The sequence below is a fragment of the Ovis canadensis genome, chromosome 7 (genome assembly GCF_042477335.2).
Source record: "Ovis canadensis isolate MfBH-ARS-UI-01 breed Bighorn chromosome 7, ARS-UI_OviCan_v2, whole genome shotgun sequence".
NCBI classification, from domain to species: Eukaryota; Metazoa; Chordata; class Mammalia; order Artiodactyla; family Bovidae; genus Ovis; species Ovis canadensis.
Window position 1 is genome coordinate 54,437,120 of NC_091251.1, and position 12,984 is coordinate 54,450,103.

Consider the following 12,984-nt stretch of genomic DNA (forward strand, 5'->3'; position numbering starts at 1 on the left):
GGGGAGAGGCATGACCTAACAAGTTGTTAAAGGCCCTGTTCTTGAGGCTAGCTTTGGCGGCGGTGCCATCAAAAGACATCAGAAAGATAAATTTGGTAACAGGTGTCTCAAAGTTTGCACAATTACTGATAAAGGAAAACGGCTGAATTCTGGACAAACGGGTGTGTAGGCGGTCAATAGGAGGGGTTACCCTGAGAAACTGGAAGATGCACCTGCCTAGATTTCAGGCCGCGACCGCGCAGAAACCTCCGGTCCTGCTCCTCCAGCCCACGTCCTCTCCGCGAGGGTCAGGGCCTCAGCCTCCGGCCGTGTTGCCATGGCGACTACAGGATTTTTTTTTTTTTTTCCCTTTCTTCCACCCTACTCCCCACTCATACACCTCCTGAGCGCAAAGCACCCGGATCCGCATCCTTCCAGCGCGGACGCTGGGATGGGCCAGCGCTTACTAATCAGTATTCCGCTCGCAGCGTGTTTCCCGCCCCCGCCGCGACTCCAGGCGCCAGCCTATTCAGCAGCTCCGCACCCAGCGGTCCGCGCCACCCAACCGCCCCCACCTCCTCCCCGGGGATCACGGCTGGAGCCCCACACCGGCTCTGCCCTGGAGCGTCCCTGAGAACAGCCGCGGGTCGGCCCAGTAAACGCATCGCTTTCCTACTCGCTGGTGGCGGCCCAGAGTTGCACGTCTGCGGCGGGGAGGGGGCGCCCTGCGCCTAGCTCGCAGGCAGCGTGCCCGGGGAGACCCGCTCTACGCATCCCCGAAACAACTCTCTGGAGAGGTTCAACTCCCCTGTGCGCCGTTTAAGGTCCCCCTGCGCTTCCTGCAATGCACCAGACGGGGGAAGCAGATATCGGAGGCACCTGCATTGCGCTCCCGTTGGGATGCACTGTGCGCAAAAGAGGGGGGGAAGTGTCATCTGCTGCAAAACGGAGGATCGGAGGTGCGGGGAGTTAGGGGTGGGTTTTCTTAGGACTTACCTTGTGCAGTTTCCACATGGCCCCTAGAGCCTTGACTTCGTGGCTGGAGTGTTTGCCCTCCTCCAAGCACTGGTAGCACACGGGCATTTTGCACTGCACGCAGTACATGCTGTGGTTCTCCAGCTCGTGGTCTGTGCAGGTGGAGACCTTTCGTGGGCTTAGCCGCCGGCTCACGCGGCCCTGTGCCGGGGGTACCAGGCGATGCTTGGCCAGAGGACCCCGGGGCGGGTGGCAGCGCAGGCGGCACGGGTCACAGTAGAAGACATCGCACTGTTCACACATGACGGTGGCTTCCTTGGGTGCCTTCTCGCAGAGCTGGCATTTAAGGGCAGCCGCTTTGCTCTGCTGGTAGCGGTCAATTACCCCTTCCAGGACGCGGTTCTTGGGGAAGCCGCGGAGCCCCCGGTCGTCCAAGATGAGGCTGCGGTGGCACTGGGGGCAGGTGATACAGGAGTTGCGGGGCACAGAGGCCAAGGCCGGTGACAGATGGGTGGCCGGTGGCGGCATAGCCGGGGGGAACACACGGACGCCGTTGGGGGACTTCTGGCACGGTGTAGTAGGGGCGCTGGCGAACCCCCCGTAGGAGCCATAGCCGCTGTCCGCCTCGCTGTACAGGCTCATCTTGTCCAGATCCAGATAGTCATAATCAGAGACCCCGGAGCCCGAGGCCCGTCGGCTCTGGGGGGACTCTGACTCCGGGGTCTGTACCAGGATGTTGCGGGCGCACGCCTGACATATATTGTGAGAGCAGGGTAAGATGATGGGCTCGCGATAGAAGGAGCCGCACACGGGGCATTTTAACTCTTCTTCCATCTCTTCCATGGGGATCCGGCTGGGAGCGAAGCAGCTGCGGCTGCAACGGGCGCCTGAGCTGACGAGGTGGCCGGCTGGCCTGTCGTGTCCAGCACCTTGGCCAGCAGTGGCGGCGGTGGTTTTGGCAGTGGCGCCTTCTCGCGTCGCTTAGGCGCCGACTCCCAGCGAGGCGCTCTCTCTAAGAGCCACCGAACCTCGGCGCCCAGAGCCAGCCTGGGAACGCCCCCTCCTCGCACCTTAGTCCCGCCCCAGCCTGTAAACAGCGGCCGATTGGACGGAGAGCGAGAGAGCGAAGCTCTCATTGGCCATATGCCCCATCCTTCTCCTCTTCTCTGCCGGTCACAGGGGGTTTGGTGGAGGATTCTGAGGATGAGGGGAGTTTTCATTCCCGGCTGCATGATCTCGGGAGGCGGCCGGCAAGCGGAGGCGAAGGGACCGGGAAGGAGGAATTAGGCGGGATGACTCATCCCTCGCCCCTCTTCCTTCCGACCTCCGGCTCAGTCTCCCGAGAACGGAGCGTGAGAAACCCCTCCTCGCAGGGAGGGGGCTGGCAGAGGGGCTGATGCCTGTCGCCCGCGTTTGCGTTTGGCTTGCAGCTATGGTCTCCGCGCCGACCTCCCCTCGGCGGGTGCTGCACCACAGAGGAGACGGCCCTTCTCCTTCCGCTGCTGGCGCCTCACCCAGACCTCGGTTTCTGTACCGCAGCGGGGACTTTCTCCCCAGCTCAGGAACCCGCGAAAGCCGGTCCCTGCGCTCCAGCTTCCGGGGACCCGATGGTACAGGCCTTGAGCCCTGGCAGGAGTCAACTCTTCTTTGTCTTCTTTCTGTCCTAGTTCCTGCTGTCTAAAGGGGGACTGACTATCGATTTCCTAGTGTTGCTGTGTGACTTAAACTAGGGACTCACGTAAAGCTCAGTATACTAGTTAAAATCTATGCCCCCTTCATTTCACGCTGTCAGTACAAACTCGGCCCAGAGGCTTCTTACGGTGTGATGTGACTGTGTCCCTATATCCCCACTTCAGTCCCGGTTACCTCAAAGCTATCCTCTCACCATGCTGTCAGCACCTGGCCGAGCTTCCACAAGAGCAGCAGAATCTGGTTCAGTTGAGGCAGGATTGGGTTGCTTATTTCTGAGTGCCCACAGTTCAGTAAATGGATCACTGTGTCACTGCAGAGTCTCAGTGTGTGACACCAAATAGCGTCTACCACAGCTTCCAGGATGGTGGGTTCTTCCTGTTTCTTCTAGTGAAGTGCATAAGGTGATGGTGATGGGGGGATGGGGGCGGGACAGGGTAGTTCTAGTGTCAGTCCTTAAATATTAAGCACTCTTCTCTCTCTCCCCAGTCATCGCTGGAGATAACTGGTCCTGTCCCTTGCTTGCAGAACTGCTGATCTGATGATGATGTGTGTGTGTGAAGTCGCTCAGTCGTGTCCGACTCTTTGCTATCCCATGGACTGTAGCCTACCAGGCTCCTCTGTCCATGGGATTTTCCAAGCAATAGTACGGAGTGGATTGCCATTTCCTTCTCCAGGGGATCTTCCCGACCTAGGGATCAAACCCAGGATGGAGGACCAAAAAAAAAAAACACCCCCAAATCCACTTTTAAGTGACATGGTGATATGCTGAGGTAGTAACTTATTTCAAGTAGCACATGGCTGCCTTTTGCTGAATGATTCGTGAAGTAAATGACAAAATTTCTTTCCAAGTTTTAACAAATCTTCCAATTTTCCATCTTCCAAAAAGATGACTTCATTGCAGCTCATTTAAACCACTCTACTGTGCTGTGTGCGGAAGTGGGGGGGGATAGTTTTTATAGCCCTGCCGGCCCATGGGGAAATAGACCAATAAACTAGGTTATCTTTCTAACACCTTTCTTCAATTGCAATAAAAACAGCACCTGATCATTGTTTGGGGGGGAGGGGGGAAGTTCTCATTGTTATTTAAAGTTATGTTAACTACAAATGCTATGTGATTTTTTTATTGGAGTATAGTTGATTTCTATGTGATTTATTTTTAGCTTTTAATTAGTTGAGTCCAGAACATCCAAAGGCCTACTTACTCTGCTTACAGAAATTGAAAGTTTTCATGTGAGTTTGGAACATCATCTATTTGCAGGATACATCTAATTTATAAGTCCCAAGAGAATTTACTAATAAACAGTTCAGTTCAGTTCATTCCCTCAGTCGTGTCCTACTGTTTGCGACCCCGTGAATCGCAGCATGCCAGGCCTCCCTGTCCATCACCAACTCCTGGAGTTTACTCAGACTCACGTTCATCGAGTTGGTGATGCCATCCAGCCATCTCATCCTCTGTCGTCCCCTTCCCCTCCTGCCCCCAATCCCTCCCAGCATCAGGGTCTTTTCCAATGAGTCAACTCTTTGCATCAGGTGGCCAAAGTATTGGAGTTTCAGCCTCAGCATCAGTCCTTCCAATGAACACCCAGGACTGGTCTCCTTTAGGATGAACTGGTTGGTTCTTGCAGTCCAAGAGACTCTCAAGAGTCTTCTCCAACACCACAGTTCAAAAGCATCAATTCTTTGGTGTGCAGCTTTCTTCACAGTCCAACTCTGACATCCATACATGACCACTGGAAAAACCAATAGTTAGTGATTAATAAATTGTTAGAAAGGAGTGTTAGTGCCACTCATAATTAACAGTCCTTCAAATGACTTTTACATGGATTTGGTCAATTGTAGCAGCCTTAGCCCAGTGCTTCTGACATTTCAAGGTAAGCAGCTGTTACTCTTTTTATGAGTTTGAACTTTCTTATCACAGATCACCATTTGCTATGGATTGAATATATCTTAGACGATGGTATCTGGGGGTGTGGCCCTTGGCAGGGCCTTCATGAATGGGATTAGGGCTCTTAGAAAACTAGCCCAAGAGAGCTCCCTTGCCCTCTCCCATCTGGTGAGGAAGCAGATCTTCACCAGTTACCAAATTTGCCAATACCTTGATCTTGTACTTCCCAGTCTTCAGACCTGTGAGAGATATACATGAAATATATCAAGATTTCATTGCTAGAAATATTGATTATGTATTATTGATTTGTTAGGTCTATTTGGTCAGGACTAGCCTAGTCAAAATTCTGCAAGCCAGGCTTCAGCAATACGTGAACCATGAACTTCCTGATGTTCAAGCTGGTTTTAGAAAAGGCAGAGGAACCAGAGATCAAATTGCCAACATCTGCTGGATCATGGAAAAAGGAAGAGAGTTCCAGAAAAATATCTATTTCTGCTTTACTGACTATGCCAAAGCCTTTGACTGTGTGCATCACAATAAACTGTGGAAAATTCTGAAAGAGAGGGGCATACCAGATCACCTGACCTGCCTCTTGAGAAACCTATATGCAGGTCAGGAAGCAATAGTTAGAACTGGACATGGAACAACAGACTGGTTCCAAATAGGAAAAGAAGTATATCAAGGCTGTATATTGTCACCCTGCTTATTTAACTTATATGCAGAGTACATCATGAGAAATGCTGGGCTGGAAGAAGCACAAGCTGGAATCAAGATTGCTGGGAGAAATATCAATAACCTCAGATATGCAGATGACACCACTCTTATGGCAGACAGTGAAGAAGAACTAAAGAGCCTCTTGATGAAAGTGAAAGAGGAGAGTGAAAAAGTTGGCTTAAAGCTCAACATTCAGAAAACGAAGATCATGGCATCTGGTCCCATCACTTCATGGGAAATAGATGGGGAAACAGTGTCAGACTTTATCTTGGGGGTTCCAAAATCACTGCAGATGGTGACTGCAGCCATGAAATTAAAAGACGCTTACTCCTTGGAAGAAAAGTTATGACCAACCTAGACAGCATATTCAAAAGCAGAAACATTACTTTGCCAACAAAAGTTCATCTGGTCAAGGCTATGGTTTTTCCAGTGGTCATGTATGGATGTGAGAGTTGGACTGTGAAGAAAGCTGAGCACCAATGAACTGATGCTTTTGATGCTGTGGTGTTGGAGAAGACTCTTGAGAGTCCCTTGGACTGCAAGGAGATCCAATCAGTCCATCCTAAAGGAGATCAGTCCTAGGTGTTCATTGGAAGGACTGATGCTGAGGCTGAAACTCCAATACTTTGGCCACCTGATGCAAAGAGTTGACTCATTGGAAAAGACCCTGATGCTGGGAGGGATTGGGGGCAGGAGGGGAAGGGGACGACAGAGGATGAGATGGCTGGATGGCATCACCGACTCGATGGACATGAGTCTGAGTGAACTCTAGGAGATGGTGATGGACAGGAACGTTATGATTCATGGGGTCACAAAGAGTCGGACACCACTGAGTGACTGAACTGAACTGAGCTTAATCAAACCCAGGAGATTTAAATGACTATCATTTTTTTAGTTTTCATGCTGTTCCAGGCAGTGAGTTAATAATTGATGGCTTATTTTTAAATGTTTAAATTGGAAATCTTTAAGAAAAGGTAAGAGAGAAATAACATTTGCGATAAGATTCAGAATGAACAGTCAGTAATTTGAGTAGAAAGGAAAAGAAAATTCTTGTTCAACAGCACAAACACAAAAGAATTTATGAATATATTACAAATATATACTACAAATATATTACTGACTCAGTGATTGATTAACTCACATAAGTTAGTTAATTTATTTACATGTATTATCTACTTCAATCTCTGTGATAACAAGAAGAGATGGGTATAAATATCCCTATTTTAAAGATGAGTAAACTGAGGATAAGCAAAGTACTAAAGGTCAAATATTGGTGAGGCTAGGATTTCTTTCTTTTTTTGTTCATTCATTCGTTCAACAAATGCTGAACTTCACTCTCTGTCAGGCCCTGTGTGTAAAAGATACCAAAAATGACCTTTAAAAAATGTTTTTCTATGCTTATTCTCCCTGGAGAAGCAAATGGCAACCCAGTTCAGTATTCTTGCCAGGAAAATTCCATGGACAGAAGAAACTGGTGGACTACAGTTCATGGGGCCGAAAGAGTCAGACACAACTGAGCAATGAACACACGTGCTTATTCTACTTACCTTCCCTGATAATTTATCATTTTCTTGAAATTTTTTCTCTAAAATATTGTATGTATTTCCCCTCATGTTGCAGTATTTGGCCATAATGTACTTACAGCCCTCCAATGAATTGTGTTTAAAGGAAATAAAGACCTGAATGTAGTTGATGCTATAGAAGTACTATAGGGAATATCTTCTCTCTTCCAGCTGGTGATCAGACCATGCCCTGAAGCACAAGGATTGGTAGGGTTGACTGTAGATGTTCTCATTTGTGTGAAATGCCTCTGAAACTTACTAAATTCTTCACCCAAATGATGTTCCTTAGCGATAAGTTTCAAGCAAATTAAGCTGAACTAGTGGCTTTTCCATTTTTTTTAAGACAAAGGTTTTTCAATGAAAAATTTAAGTGCTTTCCTGTTTACTTTTGATTACAGTGCTTGATTATTAACACAAAAGTCTCTGATTCTACAGAATGAATACTCAGAGGAGAAAGAATTCTCTCTTCTCCCCACATTCTTTTCTAGAGTCATCAACCCTTAGTTACAGGGGCAAAATTCCCTCTTTTGGCCATATGAGAATAATCCTCCTTCCATAAATGCCTAAAAAGCAGGATAACTATAGGAAACAACTATGGTCCGACCCTAGATAACAGACAGTGTAGGACTATAATTCCTGAGAGAAGAAAAACAAAGAGGTAAGCCCTACCTTTAATCAGGCTTTCTACCAGATTGTAAATTCCACACTGACACAAGAAGGAGGAATTCTAACAAAGCCCATCAATCTCCCTGAATTGAGAAGACAGGAGATTTGATTTTTAAGAAGGTGAAGGAAGCTAGAATTTGGAGAGAGGAAAGAGCTAGACAAAGTTTCAAGGAATCTGAATGGGGATTTGCTTGGTGTTTGGATATCCTATGTGCATGTACAGGGTGAATCTCTACCAGGATGGGCAATGACAACTTCCGAGGAAAGAGCAATTATTGGAGTTGTAATGTAAACAATTCTGACAGCACACACAGAACCAGGTATCATTCATATTCTCTTCAGCCAGAATGAAGAGAACTCATTGAATATACAAAAAATCAGTTGTATCTGTATATATTAGCAGTGCACAATTAGCAATTGATATTAAAACTATACTATTTATAACAGCATCAAAAATCATGAATTTGAATTTTGACACTGACAACTACAAAACATTTCAGAGAGAAATTAAAAGCAACTTTAATAAATGGTGAGATACACCATGCTCATAGACTAGTAGACTCAATATTGTTAAGATGGCAGTTTACCCCAAATTGATCTATAAAGTCAATGCAATTCCAATGAAAATTTTCAGAAGACCTTTTTTGGGGTAAGAGACTGACAAGCTGATTGTAAAATCTACTTGAAGATATAAAGAAGAACAGCCAAAAGTATTTTGAAAAAGATACAACTTGAAGATTTATATTAACTGATTTTAAGCCTTCTATGAAGCTATAGTAATTAACTGTTGTGTTAATGGCTTAAGGGTAGAAATATATATCAATGAAACAGAATAGAGTTTAGAAATAGATTCATGCTGCTGCTGCTGCTGCTGCTGCTGCTGCTAAGTCACTTCAGTCATGTCCAACTCTGTGCGACCCCATAGACGGCAGCCCACCAGGCTCCCCCGTCCCTGGGATTCTCCAGGCAAGAATACTGGAGTGGGTAATAGATTCATAGGTATGGTCAATTAATTTTAAATAAAGATTATAAATAAGCTTATGGAAACATCTATTTAAGTTAAAAATATCAATAAAGTTACAAAGTTTGAAAAGTGAGGAGAGATGCTAGCTTAGTCTTTATATGCTGTTCTAGGTTATTTCACTTTTTCACTTTTTCAACAATCATGTGTTGAAACATCTATTTAAGTTAAAAATATCAATAAAGTTACAAAGTTTGAAAAGTGAGGAGAGATGCTAGCTTAGTCTTTATATACTGTTCTAGGTTATTTCATTTTTTCACTTTTTCAACAATCATGTGTTATAACTTGAAAAATATCTAAAAAAGAGTTCTTAGAAGTTCAAAATAATTTCTGAAGGAGTGTGAGCACTATTACTTGGAATTCCCTTTCTCCTATCTAGTCTTCATTGTTACATGCCAGAGTTTTAAAAAAATCTCATGTTTCAGATCTTAAATTTCGGAATTCTACTTTACATATGCTGTTACAGTATTAATCTGACTTTATATCATTTACTGTATCCTAATTAGAAATCAGAGCTATTAATACTTTCTCCTAAGTGCCTAATACAGTTCTAATGCCATTGTTCTCCGTGATGTTCTCTGGAAGTGTCTTCCTGGATAATTTCTCTACCTTCTATAAGTTTTCAAATATTTTACCCCTATCTTTAAGAAGCAGATAGTTTGCTTGGAAAATTAACTTGTCCATAGAGTTTTTCTTTAGGTGTTCGTAAACACTGCCCCAAGCTCTTCTCCGTTTAAGCCTCAAAGTCAGAAGTCATTCACAATTTCTTTTACATTTAGCTGTTACCACTTTTGGTAATGCTGGAGGACCAGTATAGGAGAATATAGGGTACCGGAATTCTTCTGTTAGGATTTTGAGTTTGGGAAACTGAAGGACAGAGTATGTTAATCGAAGGTGCTAAACAGAAAGGTCACGAAGTATACTAGAGACTAGATTAGCCAACACAGTTATATGGAAGCTAGTTTCAAGGAACTTGTCTGGGGGAGCAGATGTTACCAGTGCTTAGCAATACCTTTTCCTTCCTGGATATAGGGGAGACTATGAACCTTTTGTTTTTAGGCAAGACTTTGTTGGCCAAAGAAATATATGCAGAAGTGATATGTGTGACTTCCAGACTGGGTTCATAAAAAGCTCCCACACAAAGTTATGTATGGAAAATGCGTTGAGATATTATTGAACCATGGATCAGAGCTGCCTGGATCACTGAATCTGCATACAGAAAACAGCTGTCAGAATTGGTGATTCACTGCCTAAAGAACAACTAAGGAAAATTAGCTTTTGCTGTGTTAAGCCAGAGGTGTGAGAGTTGTGTGTTACTGTCACACAGCACAGCCTAACCTGACTAAAACAGCAGTGAAGAGACATGAATAGAGGAGATAGGCAGAGACAAGTCGTGAATATAGCCTTCAAAAGAGACAGTGCAGAAACCTGTGAGTTTTTGAGAGATTTTTTTTCTAGCCAAGGGAGCATGCTCAGCTGAGACACAGGGGAAGGCTGGGGAATTAATGCCTGTGGAAGCAGCCCCAGCAAGTAATGCTGGGTGGGTGAGGGGTTGGTGGATAAATATCTAGGTTCCTTACATCTCTTGGTTGAGATCATTTTGAGACTTGCTTCACACTGTCTCCAAGAGGTCTCCAGTGGGATCAGTTTACCTGCCCAAGTGAAAGTGAAAGTCACTCAGTCGTGTCCAACTCTTTGTGATCCCATAGACTATACAGTGCATGGAATCCTCCAGGCCACAAGACTGAAGTGGGTAGCCTTTCCCTTCTCCAGGGGATCTTCCCAACCCAGGGATCGAACCCAGGTCTCCTGCATTTCAGGTGGATTCTTTACCAGCTGACCCACAAGGGAAGCCCAAGAATACTGGAGTGGGTATCCCTTCTCCAGCCGATCTTCCTGACCTAGGAATCGAAATGGTGTCTCCTGCATTGCAGGCGGATTCTTTACCAACTGAACTATCAAGGAAGCCCTACCTGCCCAAAGTGGCTTAAAAATTCACCCTTTAGTGGGTAGCTTCTTGTCTTCTTACTTCATTTCCTTAACAGTGTTTCTTAGGATCATCCCCTAAATAAAATATTTGCACTTAAATTCATGTCTCCAGATGTGCTTCCAAACCAAAATAACCATTTTGTGTGCATAAGTAGGGAATGAAGGGAAGGAAGCCTCATCTCATGAAATTGTCGCTTACTCCTTCATTTTTTTTGTGAAGTTAGGCCCATTATTCCTTTTTTATTACCTAATTTCAAACTTCAGTTGGTTCTTCTTTAGTTTTTATCTTTGTTTATGCATCGTTTTGTTCATACATCGTTTTTCTGATTTCCTTTAATTGTTTAATCTGTGTTCTATGCACAGTGAACTAATTTTGAATTCTTTGTCAGGTAATTCATAGATGGATTGCTGGGTTTTATTTTAGGGTCAGTTTCTGGTGATTTATTTTGTTCTTTTGACTGGACCATATTCCCCCACACACACCTTTTTTGTTGTATGCCATGTAATTTTTTTTCCCTCTGAGAGTTGGATATTTGAAAAAACAGCCACCTCTCCTAATCACTATGGAATAGTTTTGTACAAGGCAAGACCTTTCCAATCAGACTGACCAGAGATTCTGGGAACCTCTCAAACATTTCTTGGGAATTCATGTTCTGTGGGCTTATGCAGGTAATTTCCCAATAAGAGAGGTTTGCTGGCTTACTGTTTAGGAGCTTGTAATCACTTGCTCAGGCTTCCCAGGTGGCTCAGTGCTAAAGAATCCACCTGTAGCGCATGAGACACAGGTTGGATCCCTGGGTCAGGAAGATCCACTGGAGAAGGAAATTGCAACCTATGCCAGTATTCTTGGTTGGGAAATCCCATGGACAGAGAAATCTAGTGGGCTACAGTCCATGGGGTTGCAAAAGAGTTGGACACGACTTAGTGACTAAGGAACAGCAAGAATCTCTTGCTCTGTTTGTGGGACTGCAGGTCTGGTGCTGCAAGTCCCAGAGTTCTCTTTTGTTCTCCATGATCCCCAGGCATCAGAAATATCAGGAAGACAGCCAGTCCCTTGGGCAGCCTTAAGAACTCAGAATGTTAGATGTACATCCCATGCCTTTCTTTCCCTCCCAAGGAGAAGCCACGAATTTGGTGTTTCCTCCCTACTGAGCTACAGCTGTGCCAGATGAAGTGAGGTGAGACTGCAGAAAGAATGCACTGGCTTTCCTGACCCATTTCAACATGGCTTACCTGGAGTACTGCAACTTCTTAACTGGTTTCTGGAGTTTTCATGAAGGCATTTGAGTCCATATATTGTTGTTGAGTCAGAGTCTCTGCGTGGGAATGAGAACTGGAGCATCCTATTCTGTTACCTTTCTGATGAAATTCTTATCTTACATTTTAAAAATAGAATTTAACTTGTTTATATTTTACCCCATATAATTTTTGCTTTTAATCCTTAAAAACCTTTCAGGAGCACACAGAATAATAAAAGTACCTGTTCTTTAGAAACAGACCTATATGATTTAATATAAGACCTATATGATTTAATAGAAGATATTCACATTCATTATCTAAATTATTAAAATTCTCCAAACTAATTCAGATAGACATCTTAATTTTACAAAAACTGGGACTTAAAAAAATCCTAGTGACTTATCCAAAGTTATGGAGCACAGCCAGAACATTAAGTCAGGAATTTTTGCATCTGGTTCAGTTCTCTTTCCCCTACGTTGAGCTAGCAGAAAAGCCAGAATTGTTGTTTATATATTCTTTTCATGTTGGTAAGAGAAAGAACAAGGTAAGACAATTTGTAAAGATCTTGGACTTGAATATAAAGACCTAGATGTACTGATTCTTTCAACTTGGTTGCTCCTTGAAAATAAAGCAGATTACATTTCCAAAATTAGATTTCTCAGGATTGTATGAGCTATATGATCTTGTGCATGTCCTACACTGTGTGGGTCCTAAATTCTCAGGTCTTAAGAATGCCTAGATGGTTCCTTGAAGCTCTATGGAACTCTGGCTTTAGTATCCACATTAAATTTCTGGGAAGAAGAAGGAAGGGAAAGAGAATGGGATGAAGAAGTAGTATATCGAGGAGGGGTGAAGGGGGAGAGGAGGAGGAGGGAGAGGAAAGGAAGGGGGAGGAAGAGGGGGAGAAAGAGAGGAGGAGTGGGAGGGAGAGGGGAAGAAGGGGGAGTGGGGGTGGGGGCAAGGGGAGGAGGAGCACATGCCTTGTAGTCTTCAAGGAAAAAATGTTTCAGATCATTTTCTCCTCAGTCTGAATGAGAATGAGAATAGGATCTGGGGGACACTTAATACTTCAAGCATCCTGTACAAGGTTTTGCAATAAGTGAAAAGTAAGAACCACTTGTTACACGGTAACATCTAAATAAGATAAAATAGAGTTCAAACTTATTTGGTAGAAGAAAGTTGCTAAAATATGGCTGAAGAACTACTAGACATTTCATTATTAATTTCTGTTCTTTGATATGAAGTTTCTCTCAAATGTCGAG

The 12,984-nt window shown here is 44.5% G+C and overlaps 1 protein-coding gene across 9 annotated transcripts in view; it reads right to left on the minus strand.

The window, feature by feature from the left end:
• TRIM9 (tripartite motif containing 9) overlaps positions 1 to 1,975 on the minus strand; it is a 122,296-nt gene extending 120,321 nt beyond the window's left edge. For all 9 annotated transcript variants that reach the window (XM_069596146.1, XM_069596144.1, XM_069596149.1 and 6 more), the window contains exon 1: positions 976 to 1,975. In XM_069596146.1, coding sequence (XP_069452247.1) covers positions 976 to 1,797 — 822 coding nt within the window. In that variant the 5' untranslated portion in view covers positions 1,798 to 1,975. The remainder of the gene's footprint in view (positions 1 to 975) is intronic.
• Positions 1,976 to 12,984: the final 11,009 nt, after the last annotated feature.